Consider the following 19,556-nt stretch of genomic DNA (forward strand, 5'->3'; position numbering starts at 1 on the left):
AGGAGCTGGTTCCAGGAGGGAGGTGTAGCCCCCTCCTGTGGTGGTCTCCCATTCAGGTACTGACCAGGGCAGACTCTTCTTGGCTTCTGAGATCTGATGAGATTGTGCTAGCCTGGGCCATTCCGGTTAGGGCAGAGACAAACAGAGGTGGTTTGCCCTTGCCTGCCTCTTCATAGCAACCCTGGACTTCCTTGGTGGTCACCCATCCAAGTACTCACCAGGGCTGACCCTCCTGAGATATGCTGAAAGGCTGGCTTGGGCCATCCAGGCCAGGACAAAAGACAGAGATGGCTGGCCATTGCCTGCCTCTGCATAGTAACCCTGGGCTTCCTTGGTGGTCTCCCATCCAAGCACTCACCAGGGCTGACTCCAAGGTCTGATGAGACTGGGCTAGCCTGGGCCACCCAGGTCAAGGCAAGAGACATCCAGAGGTGGTTGGCCCTTGCCTGCCTCTGCGTAGCAACCCTGGACTTCCTTGGTGGGCTCCCATCCAAGGACTAACCAGGGCTGACCCCAAGGTCTGATGAGACTGGGCTAGCCTGGGCCATTCAAGTCAAGGCAAGAGAGGAACAGAGGTGGCTGGCCCTTGCCTGCCTCTGCGTAGCAACCTGGACTTCCTTGGTGGTCTCCCATCCAAGTTCTCAGCAGGGCTGACCCCAAGGTCTGATGAGACTGGGCTAGCCTGGGCCATCCAAGTCAAGGCAAGAGAGGAACAGAGGTGGTTGGCCATTGCCTGCCTCTGCATAGCAACCCTGGGCTTCCTTCGTGGTCTCCCATCCAAGGACTAGCCAGAGCCTCAGCCAATAGAAAGAAGAGAGGCTTGGCTCAGTAGCTCTGCTGTGTGATTGAGAGAGCTTGGCAAAGCAAGCTCTTCCCCCCTCCCTCCCCAAGGGAGGAGCCTCAGCCAATGGTGAAAACAGGTTTTGCTCTGTAGCTCCTGTGCGATTGAGCAAGCCTTACAAAACAAGCTGTGATGCAGAAGGAAGCAAGAGAGAGAGAAGGAAGCAGATGACGGCCAGTTTCTCGGGGTCCTGATAGGAGCCTGCTGGGGGCCTAATTCGGCCCCCGGGCCGCATGTTTGACCCCCTGATCTAGGGATGGTATTTTCCCGGAATGGTCATGAAATAGTTTTTTGATAATACACCCTCCCTTGGACAGTTCATCGGAGTAACCAAAACCAAGCGAGAAAGGCAAAAGGTCAGCCCTCCTGGGTAGCCGGCCAGACACCCGCGAACCACGCCCGCGTCTCCGAGCCACAACTATTGAAAGCTGTCCACCCGAGAACAGAACTGAGTGGCTGGGGCCAGCTCTGACGAGAGATGCTGTCGTCAAGTCAGGCTCCGATCGGATGCGGGAGATTTTTATCTGCAAAGTGTTTAACAAACAAGTCACAGCAGGTTGGCTGAGCGCTCCCGCCGTATTCGAAGAAGGGCCGGGATTTATTAAGCCGCGCGTGAGTCAGATCTGAACGATTCTTCTGGATGACGCGGAGCCGAGGCAGAGATGGCGGCGAAGCACGTTTGGTTCACGGCCTCCAGGGAACCTCTCAAGGGGACATAAATCCAAGGTTTTCAATCAGCCGTGAACGGGGCTCGTTGGTTCTGTTGAAAGCGGCTGTGCGCGAGGCTCGCGTCTCGGGATAAAGGCCCTTCTGAGATTATTGAAACCTGCGGGAGAGCGCGTAAAAATGACCTGCAAAGGTTATTTCTAAGATTGTCTTCCTATTTGAATGCCCAAGATCACGACGCATTCAAGAAGCTCATCTTTCACTCACCGCTTTAAAGCCGCTGTTGACCCATCTTATCCATTCAGCCCTGCAAATCAAACTTGTGTCTTAGGGTCTAGAAAAAGGGGTGTCAAACTCATTTGTTACGAGGGCCGGAGCTGATAGATAAATTTATTGTCATTGTTCTCAAAAAAGAAAATGAGAGCAACGAAATGAGGTGCTCTTCCACAAACATACCAACACATCAACACCCCCCCCCCAAAAGGACATATACATAGACCATTTAAATGCATCTAAAAACAAATAACCATTCATAACCCTGCATTTAGCCTAACCACGGCACTTGGATAGAAGCTGCCCTTGAATCTATTTGTCTTAGCCTTCAACACTCTATATCGCCTACCTGACGGTAAGATCTCAAATAGCAAGTGGCCCGGATGTGAAGGGTCCCTTATAAGCGAGACCTGGTTGGTCTGGGCCATTTGTGTATCTATTTAAGATTAAATAGCGGGGATATTTAATAAAATATTTTGAGGTCACCGCACCTCAAAAAGGATATTATAGCATTGGAAAAAATCCAGAAAAGGGCGACTAGAACGATTAAAGGGTTGGAACACTTTCCTTATGAAGAAAGGTTAAAACGCTTGGAGCTCTTTAGCTTGGAGAAACGTCGACTGCGGGGTGACATGATAGAGGTTTACAAGATGATGCATGGGATGGAGAGGGTAGAGAGAGAAGTACTTTTCTGCCTTTCTCACAATACAAGAACTCGTGGGCATTCAATGAAATTGTTGAGCAGTCAGCTTAAAATGGATAAAAGGAAGTACTTCTTCACCCAAAGGGTGATTAATATGTGGAATTCACTGCCACAGGAGGTGGCGGCGGCTACAAGCATAGCCAGCTTCAAGAGGGGATTGGATAAAAATATGGAGCAGTGGTCCATCAGTGGCTGTTAGCCACAGTGTGTGTATGTGTATTGGCCACTGTGTGACACAGAGTGTTGGACTGGATGGGCCATTGGCCTGATCCAACATGGCTTCTCTTATGTTCTTATGATATAAACTTTATAAAAGACGCAGACAAACACAAAGATTTTTTTAAAAACTTAATCCATGCTTAAATATTAGCACTCATTGGGCTTAAAAGCGCTTTCTTTGTATTTCTCCCATGGGATGCAGGGAACTGGGCAGAGGAAGAGCTGGCTCTTTCCTTCCTTCCCCAGGGGACCAGGAGGGGAGGAGCCTCAGCCAATAGAAGGACGAGTGGCTTGGCTCAGTAGCTCTGCCGTACGATTGTGATAGCCTGGAAAAGCAAGCTATCCCTCCTACTGTTCCTCCTCAAGGGAGGAGCCTCAGCCAGTGGAGAAAATAGAGGCTTTGCTCTGTAGCTCCTGTGCGATTGAGCAAGCCTTGCAAAGCAAGCTGTGATACAGTAGAAGCAAGAAAGAGAGAGAGAAGGAAGCAGATGACAACCAGTTTCTCGGGGGCCTGATAGGAGCCCTCCTAGGGCCTGATTCGGCCCCCAGGCCAGACGTTTCACACCCCTGGTCTAGAAACTTGGCTGCTTTTTTAAAAGGTAAAGTTGAAAGACGGGATTGTGCTTGACCCTGCAACAGGTCTCAGATACCTTCCCTTGCAGCCTGCTTTTGTGGACACATGGTATGGCTACAACTTTACCCCTAAGTTGGGGGAGGGGAGAATCTGGTGTGGGGGGAGGGAAGAGGTTGGAGGATTTGAAGGGCATGGATTATGAAACTTGATTCCCCCCCCTCCCTTCTGTTTTCCGGCTGCAGCCTGCGTCGAAGTTTGTTTGCTCAGAAGGCTTTCGCCAGGCTCTTATTAAACTTGCTCTTTGCGATGCGTGGACTTGACCTGGCGCATCTCGACCGTGGCTTCCGCCAGCTTCCAGTGCACACCCTCTTCAGTTTATCGATAATATGACCTTTCCGAAAGCGGCGTTTTCTGGACCGGCCTTCCAGACTCAAATGTCTGAGAGGAGACAGAGGAAAGCTCCATATATTCTTCTGTCCTCCTTCCCCTCCCAGCATGAAGCTTGCTGCACAAAAGAATTCTAGGGCTGAGCCCGGGTTCAAATGAAAACTCCTAAAATCGCAGAGTTGGACGGGACCTCTAGGGTCATCTAGTCCAACCCCCTGTACAAAGCAGGGAATTAACAAATACCTCCCCCTAAATTCACAGATCCGCATTGCTGTTTTGCTCTATGTGTGTGTAAGAGAGAGAGGGAGAGGGGGAGAGAGAGATTGTCCTGGCTTTCTGAGTCAAGATGAAAATGTCAGGGTGGAAGGAGGAACGATATCTGCTTGTGTGGGGGGGAGGGGAGAGTCCACAACTGCCCCTTCTTTTAGGAGCCTCCACACAGAGGCCTCGTTTTCTCCTCGGCTTCTTCTGAAATTTGGAACACTTTCCCTATGAAAGGTTTGGAACACTTTCCCTATGAAGAAAGGTTAAAACGCTTGGGGCTCTTTAGCTTGGAGAAACGTCGACTGCGGGGTGACATGAGAGAGGTTGACAAGATTATGCATGGGATGGAGAAAGTAGAGAAAGAAGTCCTTTTCTCCCTTTCTCACAATTCAAGAACTCGTGGGCATTCGATGAAATTGCTGAGCAGTCATGTTAGAATGGATAAAAGGAAGTCCTTCTTCACCAAAAGGGTGATTAACATGTGGAATTCACTGCCACAGGAGGTGGCGGCGGCTACAAGCATAGCCAGCTTTAAGAGGGGATTGGATAAAAATATGGAGCAGAGGTCCATCAGTGCCTATTAGCCACAGTATATATATGTGTGTGTATGTGTATACACACACATATATTGGCCACTGTGTGACACAGTGTTGGACTGGATGGGCCATTGGCCTGATCCAGCAAGGCTTCTCTTATATTCTTATGTGACACAGAGTGTTGGACTGGATGAGTCATTGGCCTGATCCAGCATGGCTTCTCTTAAGTTCTTCTGTGACACAGAGTGTTGGACTGGATGGGCCACTGGCCTGATCCAACATGGCTTCTCTTATGTGACACAGAGTGTTGGACTGGATAGGCCATTGGGCTGATCCAACATGGCTTCTCTTATGTGACACAGAGTGCTGGACTGGATGGGCCATTGGGCTGATCCAACATGCCTTCTCTTAGGTTCTTATGTGACACAGAGTGCTGGACTGGATGGGCCATTGGGCTGATCCAACATGGCTTCTCTTAGGTTCTTATGTGACACAGAGTGTTGGACTGGATGGGCCACTGGCCTGATCCAACATGGCTTCTCTTATGTTCTTATGTGACACACAGTGTTGGACTGGATGGGCCATTGGCCTGATCCAACATGGCTTCTCTTAGGTTCTTATGAAATTTTGAAATCGACTCCAGGAAATTGTGTGCAAAAGCTGAGCAAAGCCAGACAGCATGCCAAGGTGCCTTAGAAGGCCGCTCAGGTGGGGGAAACGCTCCCCCCCCCTCATCCCTGCCTTTGAGATGCCCCCACAGAAAGCTGAAAGGCACCCAAGGGCCAGTTAGGGCTCCCCCCACAACTTAGAACACCCTGGGCGATCCAATTTGTGGGTTTTTCCCATGCCAAGGGTGGGAGCTCTAGGGAGCAATGGCCACTCATCCCAGCACATGGATAACCTGGTGAACTTAATGCAAAAATATTTGTGTGCCTCTTGGGAGGGGCTGTGGCTCAGTGGTAGAACATCTGCTTGGGATGCAGAAGGTCCCAGGTTCAGTCCATATATATATACACACACACACACACAGAAACATATATATACATACTGTAGCTAATAGGCACTGATGGACCTCTGCTCCATATTTTTATCCAATCCCCTCTTGAAGCTGGCTATGCTTGTAGCCGCCACCACCTCCTGTGGCAGTGAATTCCACATGTTAATCACCTGTTGGGTGAAGAAGTACTTCCTTTTATCCATTTTAACCTGACTGCTCAGCAATTTCATTGAATGCCCACGAGTTCTTGTATTGTGAGAAATGGAGAAAAGTACTTCTTTCTCTACTTTCTCCATCCCATGCATCATCTTGTCAACCTCTATCATGTCACCCAGCAGTCGACGTTTCTCCCAGCTAAAGAATGATGGGAAAGACCTCAGCCCGAGACCCTGGAGAGCCATGAAGTGGGGCTGTGGCTCAGTGGTAGAGCCTCTGCTTGGCATGCAGAAGGTCCCAGGTTCAATCCCCAGCATCTCCAGTTAAAAAGGACCAGGCAGTAGGTGATGGGAAAGACCTCCATCTGAGACCCTGGAGAGCCATGAAGTGGGGCTGTGGCTCAGTGGCAGAGCCTCTGCTTGGCATGTAGAAGGTCCCAGGTTCAATCCCCGGCATCTCCAGTTGAAAAGACCAAGCAGTAGGGGATGGGAAAGACTTTAGCCTGATATCCTGGGAAGCGCCTGCCAGACAATACTGACTTTGAAAGAGCAAACTGGCATGGAGAAAATGGCTTCCTGACCCCTAATTGGCAATTAGCATTTTTCTGGGCACGTAAGAAAAAGTAAAGGGCAACCCACTTTTCCAGAGCAACCTGCAAACAAGCAGCAGCAACGGAGGTCAGAAAAATGGTGTGCTGGGGGGAGAGTTGCCCCCTACACCTGTCCCATGGTCCCAATCCACACTGTCCACCTTCTGCTTTTTAATTCCCTCTAACTAGGAATATTCTGCCGCTGGTCGGCTTTCTTAGGGGAGCCAGAAAAACTTTGCTTCCTTACCAGGCTTCAGGGGTTTTCAAAGGAGTTCCTTTATAGCTGGAATTGGGCCAAAACCAAGAGCGGGCCAGGAGAATAACAGCCAGAGCTGGGAGAACAGCTTTACTGCCGTTACAAGCATAGCAGGTTTCAAGAGGGGACTGGATAAGCATCTGGAGCAGAGGTCCATCAGTGGCTCTTAGTCACAGCATATTGTTGGAACTCTCTGTCTGGGGCAGTGATGCTCTGTATTCTGGGTGCTTGGGAGGGCTTCTAGTGTCCCGGCCCCACTGATGGACCTCCTGATGGCGCCTGGTTTTTTGGCCACTGTGTGACACAGAGGGTTGGGCTGGATGGGTCAGTGGCCTGATCCAACATGGCTTCTCTTATGCTCTTACTGGCCTCTCTTCCCCTTTGCAGGAGACAGGGGTCTTCTCTGAAGTCAGCCCGTGATCCGCCACCCCTTTGAGGCGGGCCCAACGTCGGATGCTCCCGGGGCCAAGATGGCCGCTCTCTATGGCAGCGAAGTGAAGTGTGTCAGCGTGGAGTGGGACTTCCTGCAAGGCTTGTTGGTGAAGAATCAGCCTGTGCCCTGGTAAGATGGCACCATGCCTGGCACACACGTTCTCCTCGCAGTCAAGAGCCAGAGGGCTGCAGCAGTTAGAGAACTACTCCGGGAAGGTGTCCCCATCTTCTCTCTTTTGGAGAGGAGTTTTTCCAAACCCTTCCTGTCTGACTTATTCACCCCAGACGCTTCCAGATTTTGGCAATCCCCCACATTTTGCCCCTTTTTCATTCAGCAAATGTGGAACTGCAACCACGTGGGCAAAAAATAAGCGCTGAATCGAACGGATTCATTAGTTGATGAAAGTGAAATGTGCACATTACCAGCAACCTTCCAGTCTCAGGATGAGAGCCAGTTTGGTGTAGTGGTTAAGTGCACGGACTCTTATCTGGGAGAACCGGGTTTGATTCCCCACTCCTCCACTTGCGGCTGCTGGAATGGCCTTGGGTCAGCCATAGCTATTGTAGGAGTTGTCCTTGAAAGGGCAGCTTCTGGGAGAGCTCTCTCAGCCCCACCCACCTCACAGGATGTCTGTTGTGCGGGGGCGGGGGGGAGATAAAGGAGATTGTGAGCCACTCTGAGACTCTTGAGATTCAGAGTGTAGGGTGGGATATAAATCCAGTATCTTCTTTGGTGTAATGGTTAAGTGTGCGGACTCTTATCTGGGAGAACCAGGTTTGATTCCCCACTCCTCCACTTGCAGCTGCTGGAAGGGCCTTGGGTCAGCCATAGCTTTTGTAGGAGTTGTCCTTGAAAGGGCAGTTTCTGTCAGAGCTCTCTCAGCCCCACCTACCTCACAGGGTGTCTGTTGTGGGCGGGGGGCGGGGAGGACGGTAAAGAAGATTGTGATCGCTCTGAGACTCTTGAGATTCAGAGTATAGGGTGGCCTATAAATCCAATATCTTCTTCTATCTTCTTCTTCGCATAAAGATATCCCTGGAGAGAGCAGTTAGATCACCCTGGTCCTCAGATGTGTGTCTGAAGGACTGAATCCCAGGTTACAGGCAGTTCTTCCCCCAACCCACCAAGGGTTAGTTTCTGCTTCATTTCAATGCAGCTGCGGTCTTCATTCTTTTGTCTTCAGTTTCGTTATCTATAGTCCACCTTTCTGGCTAAGGCTCAAGGCGGATTACAAAAACTAGCAATGCCGTGGGACCACTGTGAGAATTACAGAATCATAGAGTTGGGAGGGACTATAGAGGCCAGGGGTGTCAAACATGCGGTCCGGGGGCCAAATCAGACCCCCGGGAGGGCTCCTATCGGGCCCCTGAGCAACTGGCTCTTGTCTGCTTCCTTCTCCCTCTCTCTTGCTTCCTTCTGCATCTCAGCTTGCTTTGCCAGGCTTGCTCAATCACACAGCAGAGCTACAGAGCAAAGAATTCTGTTTTCTCCATTGGCTGAGGCTCCTCCCCCTCCTGGTCCCCTGTGGGGGGAGAGAAAGAGCCAGAGCTTCCTTTGCCCAGTTCCCTGGATCCCACGGGAGAACTACAAAGAAAGCACCTTGAAGACTAACAAGTGCTAATGTTTTAAGCATGTTTTCTTTTAAGTTAAACAAAAATCTTCAGTCATGTTGGGCTGTGTCCTTTAAAAAGTTTATATCTCTGCTACCTAATCTTAAATAGATACACACATGGCCTGGCCCAACCCGACATGGCTCAGCTCGACGAGGTCTCATTTATGTCAGCTCTGGCCCTCATAACAAATGAGTTTGACACCCCTGATCCTAGTCTAACCCCTGTTCAATGCAGGATCAACAAGCAGGGTTGTAACCTCTGCTCAGCCGCCAAGTTCACCGAGTGACTGGCCGGTTGCGTTCTCCCCGCCTGACCTACCTCTAGGGTTGCCAATCCCCAGGTGGGGGCAGGGGATCCCCCGGTTTGGAGGCCCTCCCCCCGCTTCAGGGTCATCAGAAAGCAGGGGGGAGGGAAGGGAAATATCTGCTGGGAACTTTATTATTCCCTATGGAGATGTATTCCCATAGGAAATAATGGAGAATGGATCTGTGGGTATCTGGGGCTCTGAGGAGGGGACTGTTTTTTGAGGTAGAGGCCCCCAATTTGCCGCGTAGCATCTGGTGCTTCTCCCCAAAATACCCTCCAAGTTTCAAAAAGATTGAACATGGGGGTCCAATTCTATGTGCCCCCAAAGGAGGTGCCCCTATCCTGCATTATTTCCTATGGAAGGAAGGCATTTAAAAGGTGTGCAGTCCCTTGAGATGTAATGGCCAGAACTCCCTTTGGAGTTCAATGATGCTTGTCACACCCTTGCTCCTGGCTCTGCCCCCAATGTCTTCTGGCTCCACCCCCAAAATCTCCTGGCTCCACCCCCAAAGTCCCCAGATATTTCTTGAATTGGACTTGGCAACCCTACCTACCTCGCAGGGGGGTTGTGAGGATGAAAATGGAGGAGAGAGGCTCTTGTGACACCACTCGGAGCTCTTGAAGGGGGACGGGTGGGCTGAGAAGGCCGTAAGGAAGCAACAAGGGCAGGAGAGGGGGCTGTTTATGCCTCACACGTTGAGCCAAATTGCCCTGGCCTGATTTCTCCTCCCTCTGCCCAGCCTCCAGGCCCTGCGCAAGGAGAAGTCCCGCAATGCTGCCCGCTCCCGCCGGGGCAAGGAGAACTTTGAGTTCTACGAACTGGCCAAGATGCTGCCTTTGCCCGGAGCCATCACCAGCCAGCTGGACAAGGCCTCCATCGTCCGCCTCACCATCAGTTACCTCAAGATGAGGGACTTTGCCAGCCACGGAGACCCGCCCTGGGCCCCACGGGCAGAAGGCCCCTCCCCAGCCGCCAAAGGTAAGTGGCAGAGGGTGCGACGGAAGGGAGAGGGGTGAACGCTCAATTCGGCTCCGGTGGACGGACGAGCGTGGGGTACTAGGACTTGAGGCAGCCGGGTTCAAATCCTTTGCTGGGCCATGGACGTCTGCCAGGTGACCATGGACATTTGCTCAGCCTGGCCTACCTCACTGGGTTGTTGTGAGAATTAAGTGCGGGGAGGAAACAGTGCGAAAAGTCACTCTTGAGTTCCATCAGGGAGAAAAACGGGAAACAGATAAAATAGGAATGATAGTTTTAAACAGGGGTGGAATTCTAGCAGGAGCTCCTTTGGATATTAGGCCACACACCCCTGATGTAGCCAATCCTCCAAGAGCTTACCAAAAAGAGCCTTGTAAGCTCTCGCAGGATTGGCTAGATCGGGGTGTGTGGCCTAATATGCAAAGGAGCTCCTGCTAGAATTCCACCCCTGATTTAAAAAAAAAAAAATAGTTCTGGGGTTTTGTGAAAGAGCTATCCTGTGGCCTGTGGCGTATCCGGGACTAAATTTTGTGACAACACCTTAAATTTTGTACCACTGAAGTCAGAATTCTTCCGCTAGTGTCTGTCAGACAGTCATGTTTGAATAATGGTTGCTATTTCGCATATTTTATTCAGCTGCTCCGGGCTGGGGAAGGGGTCGTGTAGCAGTGGGGGTTTCTGGGTTCACCCCTGTTGGTTGTCCTCTTGGCTTCAACAGGCATTTGAGCTACCAAGCGTGGCTTCCACAGCACCGAGGACTAGAAACTTGGCCTTTAAAAAAAGAAACGGAATTCTCTAAGGCAATTTCATTTTTTGTATATTTTTGCCAAGCTGCGAGCTTACACGTACGCTAAAAAGCACAGCACTGAGGATTCCGAAAGATTGCTGTTTTGCAGGGTCCGGGAGGTTGGAACAAAGTTCTAAAACAATGTTCCCAACAAAGTCCTCAACAATGTCCCCTCTAAGCTGTGGAGTCTTGTGAGCAAAAATTCTACTTTGTGAGCTACCGGCATTAAAGTTGTGGGGCCATTTTTCCTGAGCAGAGACAAAAATGTGTGAGCTGGATGCTAAAGTGAGCTCACACTAACTCAGCGTAGAGGGAACACTGGTCCCCAACCTTTTTGAGCTTATGGGGACGTCTGGGATTCTGACACAAGGTGGTGAGTGCAACCACAAAATGGCTGCCATGGAAGGTGGAGCCAACCACTGAAAGAGAGAGAGAGGAGGCCGAAGTTCAGGGCATAAGAGGACGATTAAAAAAAAAATACTCTGGGAAAAAAGTGAGAGAATAAAAATGACACCTGAGTTACTTTAATCTTTACAGCCAATCAGATTTGGCCCCACCCATTTTTAGTTTTTTTTAAAAAAAAATAATATATATATTTAATTGGCATTTTTAAAGAAACAGGGTAAGGAAATACAAAGTGAGGAAGGGAAAAAGAAAAAAGAAAGTAGCGTTATTTCAACATAAACTCTGCACCGTTAGTTTACAGACGTTACGCATAGTCTATAAAGGCTTAGAGTCTTTAGTTATAACCAGTGTCCCCTCTCAGCTGAGTTAGTGTGAGCTAGCTCACAAATTTTTAGCCTCCGGCTCACACATTTTTGCCTTAGCTCAGGAAAGATGACCCCAGAGCACACGAATCGATGCAGCAGCTCACAACTTTAATCCCAGAAGCTCACAAAGTAGATATTTTGCTCACAAGACTCCGCAGCTTAGAGGGAACATTGGTTATAACGAATGGTTTGCTAGTGTAAACATTAAGATATCAGAATTGAGGAACTTGCAAGTATGTGCCGTATAAAAATCAAATTTGTGTCTTCAGCCATTCATAAAAAGGTTTGCAAAGGTTCGTACGTCTCCAGCGATATCGTGAAACGCAGGGGGTTTCTGGAATCTCTCCCCCTCCCAAAGTCTTGGTCCTTTTATTCTCTCTCTTGTTCCGCCCCCCCCCCCCCACAATTCCCTTTGAAAAGGCCAGCCTCTCCTTCATTCCAACGCACACCAGCAGTCGCCCAGATAAAATAGCATTGATTAGGCATGCAATAAATCACCATTTAAATAATGCAGCTCCAAAAGTGTGTAATTAAATAAATTAACTGCCTTAGAAGAATACAGGCTTGCAGCAATTTCTGATTACTATCATTACCCGCGGGGTAATTATCGGGCCAATAACGAGTGTTTCATGAAATAGGGATAAACATCTGCCTATTGTTTGGGGGGGGGGCAGCTGAGGCTGGGCAAGGCCCCGGTCCGTTCTCTCCCCCCCCCCAACGCCCCACCCCACAGATTCCAGCACAGAGAAAGGGACATCTTGTAAGCTGAGTCTGCCTTGTCCTTTCCCTACCGCCCCACTCTCCCCCCTCCCCCAGTGTGCAAAAGGAGCCAAAATCTGCTGGGCTTGAATTCTATTAATGACCGGCTTTTGGGGAAACGAGAACGTCGACGCGGCTGAGGACTCTGAGGGTTTTCTTCTCATTGTGCGGCTGCAGCTGCGTCCTCGGGGTGGGGGGACGTTTAAAAATAGACGGCGGCGTGGGGGGCCGAAGGGTCAGAACAGGGTGGAGTTGTCGGGGGGGGGGACAGATACTCAAACGCCTGCTTTAGCTGTTGGGGGGGTGTTGGGGGTGGCCGCACAAGCTGCCTTTTTGCAGTGAGGACTACCCACCGGAATTGAGAGAGCTCCAGTGTCGAACTCATTCGTTATGAGGGCCGGACCTGACATAAATGAGACTTTGTGGGGCCGGGCCATGTGTGTACCTATTTAAAATTAGGTAGCAGAGAGATAAAATTTATAAAGGACACAGGCAAACACAAAGATTTTTTAAAACTTAAAACATGCTTAAAACATTAGCACTCGTTGGTCTTAAAGGTGCTTTCTTTGTATTTCTCCCACGGGATCCAAGGAACTGGGCAAAGGAAACTCTGGCTCTTTCCTTCCGTCCCCAGGGGATCAGGAGGAAGAGGAGCCGCAGCCGATAGAAGGAAGAGAGGCTCGGCTCAGTAGCTCTGCTGGGCAATTGAGAGAGCCTGGCAAAGCAAGCTCTTCCTCGTCCTCCTCAAAGGAGGAGCCTCAGCCAGTGGAGAAAATAGAGGTTTTGTTCTGTAGCTCCTGTGCGATTGAGCAAGCCTGGCAAAGCAAGCTGTGATGTAGAAGGAAGCAAACGAGAAAGAGAAGGAAGCAGATGATAGCCAGTTGCTTGAGGGCCTAATAGGAGCCCTTTGAGGGCCTGACTCGGCCCCCAGCCTGCATGTTCGACACCCCTGGTATAGGTGGATCTGAAGAGCAAAGATGCCATCTCTGGATTGGGAAGGGCCTGGAGATTTGGTGGGTGGAGGCTGGAAGGGTAGGGATCTCAGAACGGTACAGTTCCCGAGGGTCTGCCCTCCAAAGCAGCTATTTTCTCCCGAGGAGCTGATCCTGGTTGTCTGGGAATCAGTTTTAATAAGCAGGAGAGCTCCAGGTGGCACCTGGAGGTTGGCAGCCCTAAGGGGGAGGTTGATTACTAATTATGCTACAACAGACTGGGGAATTCAAGTTTTTTTTTTTTAAAGGAAGTATTTCTTTACGCTGTTTGTGGGTGTTCGGTGGAACTCACTGCCACAAGATAATGGTGATTTGTTTTAAAACAGGATTAGGCGAATTCATGGATCTGTGAGGCAGGATTCCTAAACGGAACCTCCATTTCAGAGACAGAGGATAAATTAAGAGAGGAGTGAGTTTGTAATCTGACCCTAGGAACAGAAAAAGACTGTAGTTGTGGGAGGGGCTGTGTCTCAGTGGCAGAGCCTCTGCTTGGCAAGCAGAAGGTCCCAGGTTCAATCCCCAGCATCTCCAGTTAAAAGGACCAGGCAGGAGGTGATGGGAAAGACCTCAGCCTGAGACCCTGGAGAGCCATGAAGTGGGGCTGTAGCCCAGTGGTAGAGCCTCTGCTTGTCATGCAGAAGGTCCCAGGTTCAATCCCCGGCATCTCCAGTTCAAAGGACCAGGCAGGAGGGGATGGGAAAGACCTCAGCCTGAGACCCTGAAGAGCCATGAAGTGGGGCTGTGGCTCAGTGTTAGAGCCTCTGCTTGGCATGCAGAAGGTCCCAGGTTCAATCCCCGGCATCTCCAGTTAAAAAGGACCAGGCAGGAGGTGATGGGGAAGACCTTGGCGTGAGACCCTAGAGAGCCATGAAGTGGGGCTGTAGCTCAGTGGTAGAGCCTCTGCTTGGCATGCATTAGTCGTCAGTCTTGGAGACAGAGACCTGAGCACCGGACGTCGAAATGGTACCTCTCCTGTTGAAGTTCCTGCTGGGCTTTGAAGGGCACGGGGAAACCGTGAGCCAGTTCTCATATCTTGGCCGAGTCTACCTTATGGGGTCATTGTGAAAATAAAAAAGAAGGTGGGAAATGAATGCTTTCCACCCTTACGGTATGAAGCTGATAATAGCATCCCAGGAGCTTCTGTGCCAGCTCTAAGCGGTGTTCCCTTTAAACTGAGTTAGTGTGAGCTAGCTCCCAGATTTTTAGCTTCCAGTTCACACATTTTTGTCTTAGCTCTGGAAGGATGGCCCCAGAGCACACGAATTGATGCAGGAGCTCACAACTTTAATACCAGGAGCTCACAACTTTAATGCCAGTAGCTCACGAGGTAGAATTTTTGCTCCCAAGACTCCGCAGCTTTGAGGGAACATTGGCTCTAACCATTGGCAATGCTTCCGTCTAGAACAAAATCTTGGAGAACCTGACTCACAAAACACCTTGTTTGGGTGGCAAACGTATTCCCCCCCCCTCCTCTAGAGGAGACCGCTGGCCGGCAATTTCCCCTGTACTAATTACCATCTTTGCCCCGGGGCCAATTTCCTAATCAATCGCATTAGCGCAATTAGCCGTCTCTTTCTTTTTCCCCCTGTGCGCTGGCAGCAAGAGCCTTCCTGGGGGTGAGGCAGGGAAAAATATTAAGGTCATGTTGATTAATCAATCAGTGGTTTATTAAACATCCGGAGGGAAACCAATTGTTCAAATTGCCCCTAATTTGACAAGCAGAGATGGGAGACAGGGTTTTAATTTCTTTTTTTCCCCTCCTCCTGAGTCAGGCAACCAAGGTTAGGAGGAAGGTAAGGCCATCCAAAGAGGGTTTGGGGGGGGGGGGGCAGCGACAAAATGTTGAGTAAGAACCGCTGCTCCTTCTTCCTTTGGAAGGGAACTGAAAACAAATCAGCCAGTATCCTAATGCCCCTGTATAAATCGATGGTGTGGCCTCATTTGGAGTACTTTGTACAGTTCTGGTCACCACACCTCAAAAAAGATACTATAGCATTGGAAAAAGTCCCGAAAAGGGCAACTAGAATGATTAAAGGCTTGGAACCCTTTCCCTATGAAGAAATGTTAAAACGCCTGGGGCTCTTTAGCTTGGAGAAACGTAGACTGAGGGGTGACATGACTGAGGTTTACAAGATTATGCAGGGGATAGAGAAGGTAGAGAAAGAAGTCCTTTTCTCCCTTTCTCCCAGTACGAGAACTTGTGGGCACTCAATTAAGTTACTGAGCAGTTGGGTTAGAATGGATAAAAGGAAGTCCTTCTGCACCCAAAGGGTGATTATCACATGGAATTCACTACCACAAAAGGTGGTAGCGGCTACAAGCATACAGAGCATCACTGCCGCAGACAGAGAGTTCCAACAATATGCTGTGGCTAATAGCCACTGATGGACCTCTGCTCCAGATGCTTATCCAATCCCCTCTTGAAGCCATCTATGCTTGAAGCCACCACCACCGCCTGTGGCAGTGAATTCCATGTGTTAGTCACCCTTTGAGTGAAGAAGTACCTCTTTTATCCATTCTAATTCGACTGTTCAGCAATTTCATTGAGTGCCCACGAGTTCCTGTATTGTGAGAAAGGGAGAAAAGGACTTCTTTCTCTACCTTCTCTATCTCATGCATAATCTTGTCAACCTCAATCATCAACCCGCAGTCGACGTTTCTCCAAGCTCAAGAGCCCTAAGCGTTTTAACCTTTCTTCATAGGGAAAGTGTTCCAACCCTTGAATCATTCTAGTTGCCCTTTTCTGTGCTTTTTCCAATGCTATAATATCTTTTCTGAGGTGCAGAATTGTACACACTGCTCCAAATGAGGCCGCACCATCGATTTATACACCCGATGGATGTTTCCTCTCTCCTTACATTAGAGCAACAAGAGTGCCTCTGAGCACGTGCCGTCTGTTTCCCTGATAACCTGTCCTTGCCCACATTTGTGAATTAGGGCGGGGGAGGGGGTCTTTCTCCTTGCTTGGGGTCTCCCAGCTTGGTGGCTTGTGGGTACTGCGTGCGGGACACGATCGGCTTCGGGATGTCCTTGTTCTCTTCTCTGGTAACTGGGCCAACATGGCATGTTTGTTTCCGAGGAAGACAGATCCGATTGCGCCTGGGTTGATTTAAGGCCCCACCTTTGCCCTCCCCTGGTGTCTTGGAACACCCTGTCTGCCTCTTTGCCTTTCAAGACCCATCAAATTCTCCTCACAGAGCGGTCTGGCAGAGAGCCACCGTCTGTCCCCGGAGCAGCTGCCGAAACTCAGCCTTCCTCTGTCTTTCCCCCCACTCCGTGTCCCAACCGTCAGAACGGGGGCCGGGAGGGGTGGGACACCGCCCTTGGAAAGGTGAATCGCCCAAACTTGGCCTCCGTCCAGATGGTGACTGTACTGCCCGTTTGCTCTGGTTGACCCAAATTCGATCACCGTGTTGCGCAGAGACCCCTCGTCTGTACACCCCACCCCCGCCTGAGCTGCAGAACGTGTCTGACTTTCAAAGAGAGCGAAAGAGAAGAAGCAGGGGTGGAATTCTAGCAGGAGCTCCCTTGCATATTAGGCCACACCCCACTGATGTAGCCAATCTTTCGAGAGCTTACAGAAAAGAGCCTTGTAAGCTCTTGGAGGACTGGCTACATCAGGGGGTTTGGCCTAATACGCAAAGGGGCTCCTGCTAGAATTCCACCCTTGAGAAGAAGGGAAGGGGTCCAGATCCTTACCTGGCGTGTCGTGGAAGACGAAGAAGCCTGTAGGGCTCTTTCACCTCTCGCTCTCTACCTACTCTGTCCATGGAGGTTTTGCCGCAGGAATCCCCAGTGACAGAAGTTTGTTTGGGGGCCAATCAAGGTAGTCTTCACGGCACCCAGATCTTTGAAACTCCCTCCCTCTGGAAGTACTTTCGCTCCCCAATCTTTACAGGTGTTCTGAGGTTAGCTGAAGAGGACGATCTATTTCAGAAGTCTGCTGGGGAGTGGAAAAATCTGGCCCGGGACTTCAGGTGTCACCTGTTCCGGATGGCGTTTCGTTCCCCTAGAACGAACGGGTCCGTAATCTGGGGCCGTTTCTGGATCCGGGCCTCCAGATGGATCAGTGGGTGGCAGCCTCGTCCAGGAGTGCACCAGCTTTGACTGGTTGGTCGGCTGTGATCTTCCTGGCAGAAAAGATCCAGCCGCTGTGGTGCAGGCGCTGGCTGCACCTAGGTTAGACTATTGCAATATGTCAACATGGGACTGCCCTTGGAGACTGTACAAAGACTTCAATTGACGTAGAATGCTGCAGCTACGATGTCGACTAGATTGGCTTGTAGGGACCGTGTCGCTTCAGCTTTGGCCCGACTACAGTGGTTCTCAGTCTGGTTTGGGGCACAATTCAAAGTGTTGCCTTTTCAAGCCCTATGCAGTTTGGAACCCACACACCTCAAAGACCGCCTGCTCCCTTAGGAACCTTCCCAGCTACTGTGGTCATTTTTGGAAGCCCTGGTACAAGTGCCTCCGCTTTTTGAGATTAGGCTAGTGACAAACCAGGTCTAATCACGGCGCCAAAATTCTGCAATTCTTTTCCTAGAAAGATGCTCCTATTTTCTTCTGTCGCTCTCATTTACCAATAAGTGAAGACATTTTTGTTTCATCCGACAAACTGGAGAGCCAGTTTGGTGTAGCGGTTAAGTGTGCAGATTTTTATCTGGGAGAACCGGGTTTGATTTCCCACTCCTTCACTTGCACCTGCTGGAATGGCCTTGGGTCAGCCATAGCTCTTGCAGGAGTTGTCCTTGAAAGGGCAGCTTTTGGGAGAGCTCTCTCAGCCCCCCCACCTCACAGGGTGTCTGTTGTGGGGGGAGAAGATGTAGGACAGGGGTGGCCAACGGTAGCTCTCCAGATGTTTTTTGCCTGCAACTCCCATCAGCCCCAGCTAGCATGGCCAATTTCATTGAAGCCCATGAGGTCTTGTATTGTGAGAAAGAGAGAAAAGGACTTCTTTCTCTACTTTCTCTACTTTCTTATGATTGTGTTTTATCGCTTACTTTTAGAACAGTAATATAGACCACCAAAGGTTATAGTGACCAAATTACTATGTAATAATGGTGCATATACAAATAAACAAAATTGACAAAGAATTACAAAATTCATGAACCATCTTGTGCAAAGGAGTCCCAATAATGTTCAGGTTGTTGACTTCAGAACGTCCTGCTTCGATTAGAACTCTTTCAGCATAGAGTGCTGCATAAATTCTTAAAGAAGACGTCCCCGTTCAAAAAAACCGCTTACAGCAACACTTCTACTGCGTTCCCACTGCTGAACTACAATTTTCAGCAATTATATGGAAATACAAATTCTCCAAAAACTTTAAACTGACATCACGCTCACAAATGGCTCGAGGCCATTTAGAACGGTGGCAAAAAAAACTTCTCCCCCCCCCCCCCACTCTAAACAGCCTCAGTTTTTCTCCGGCACTGCCAGTCCCCCCATCCCGGCTCACCTTGCCCACAAGGAGTCAATTGCTTGGCCGTTCTCTGCTTCTCAGCTGCAAATAATTCTCCAGGGGCGCTGGCCGAATAAGAACAGCCACAGCTGTGCTGCCGTAATCCGCAGCCATTCCGCCGGCTTTATTCTCTCACATAATTACACACTTGGGGGGAAGAATTCGGTGATTGCTGCACTGCCGGACAATCCGCCGCTCAATAATCCGGCTGGATTTGGACGTTAACCCCCTCGAGGCAGTGGGGGGTGTCTTTGGCCTAGCGTTATGATTCCCAACGCACCAAATTGAGTGTGGTGGGTGAGATTAGGTGTCTTGAACCTCTCGCTTAGCTGATCTTTATTTGCACCGGGGGGACTGAAGCATATTTAACATAAGGCCAAGACGAGAAAGATCGCAAGTGGAGGGATAATTAGACATGAACGGAGATCTGTGAATAGCTGGAATATGTGTTTTCCTGCACATGCGAACCCCATCCTCTTGTGTTTTTGTGAATTCACACACTCCTTCTTGAGAAGAAGAAGAAGAAGATATTAGATTTATATCCCGCCCTCCACTCTGAAGAGTCTCAGAGCGGCTCACAATCTCCTTTACCTTCCTCCCCCACAACAAACACCCTGTGAGGTGGGTGGGGCTGGAGAGGGCTCTCACAGCAGCTGCCCTTTCAAGGACAACCTCTGCCAGAGCTATGGCTGACCCAAGGCCATGCTAGCAGGTGCAAGTGGAGGAGTGGGGAATCAAACCCGGTTCTCCCAGATAAGAGTCCGCACACTTTAACCACTACACCAAACTGGCTCTCCTTGAGGGGCAGGATTAACCCTCGTTTCTCCCCCAGCCTCGATTTACCCTCACCTGGGTGGCCCAGGCTGGTTTGAGCTCGTCAGATTTTGGAAGCTAAGCTGGGTCAACCCTGGTTAGTACTTGGATGGGAGACCACCAAGGAAGTCCAGCGTTGCTACGCGGAGGCAGGCAACAGCAAACCACCTCTGTCGATCTCTTGT

At 50.0% G+C, this 19,556-nt stretch overlaps 1 protein-coding gene and 1 non-coding gene across 2 annotated transcripts in view; both read left to right on the top strand.

The window, feature by feature from the left end:
- The first annotated feature begins 6,851 nt into the window (after window positions 1–6,851).
- Window positions 6,852–19,556, top strand: part of LOC132585898 (neuronal PAS domain-containing protein 3-like) — a 67,021-nt gene continuing 54,316 nt past the window's right edge. The window contains exons 1-3 of the mRNA XM_060257775.1: window positions 6,852–7,023; window positions 9,554–9,792; window positions 16,999–17,122. Coding sequence (XP_060113758.1) covers window positions 6,932–7,023; window positions 9,554–9,792; window positions 16,999–17,122 — 455 coding nt within the window. The 5' untranslated portion in view covers window positions 6,852–6,931. The remainder of the gene's footprint in view (window positions 7,024–9,553; window positions 9,793–16,998; window positions 17,123–19,556) is intronic.
- TRNAD-GUC (transfer RNA aspartic acid (anticodon GUC)) lies at window positions 13,698–13,769 on the top strand. The gene has a single exon. It is a non-coding gene; the product is annotated as a tRNA-Asp (tRNA).

The sequence above is a fragment of the Heteronotia binoei genome, chromosome 17, assembly GCF_032191835.1.
Source record: "Heteronotia binoei isolate CCM8104 ecotype False Entrance Well chromosome 17, APGP_CSIRO_Hbin_v1, whole genome shotgun sequence".
Lineage (NCBI taxonomy): Eukaryota > Metazoa > Chordata > Lepidosauria > Squamata > Gekkonidae > Heteronotia > Heteronotia binoei.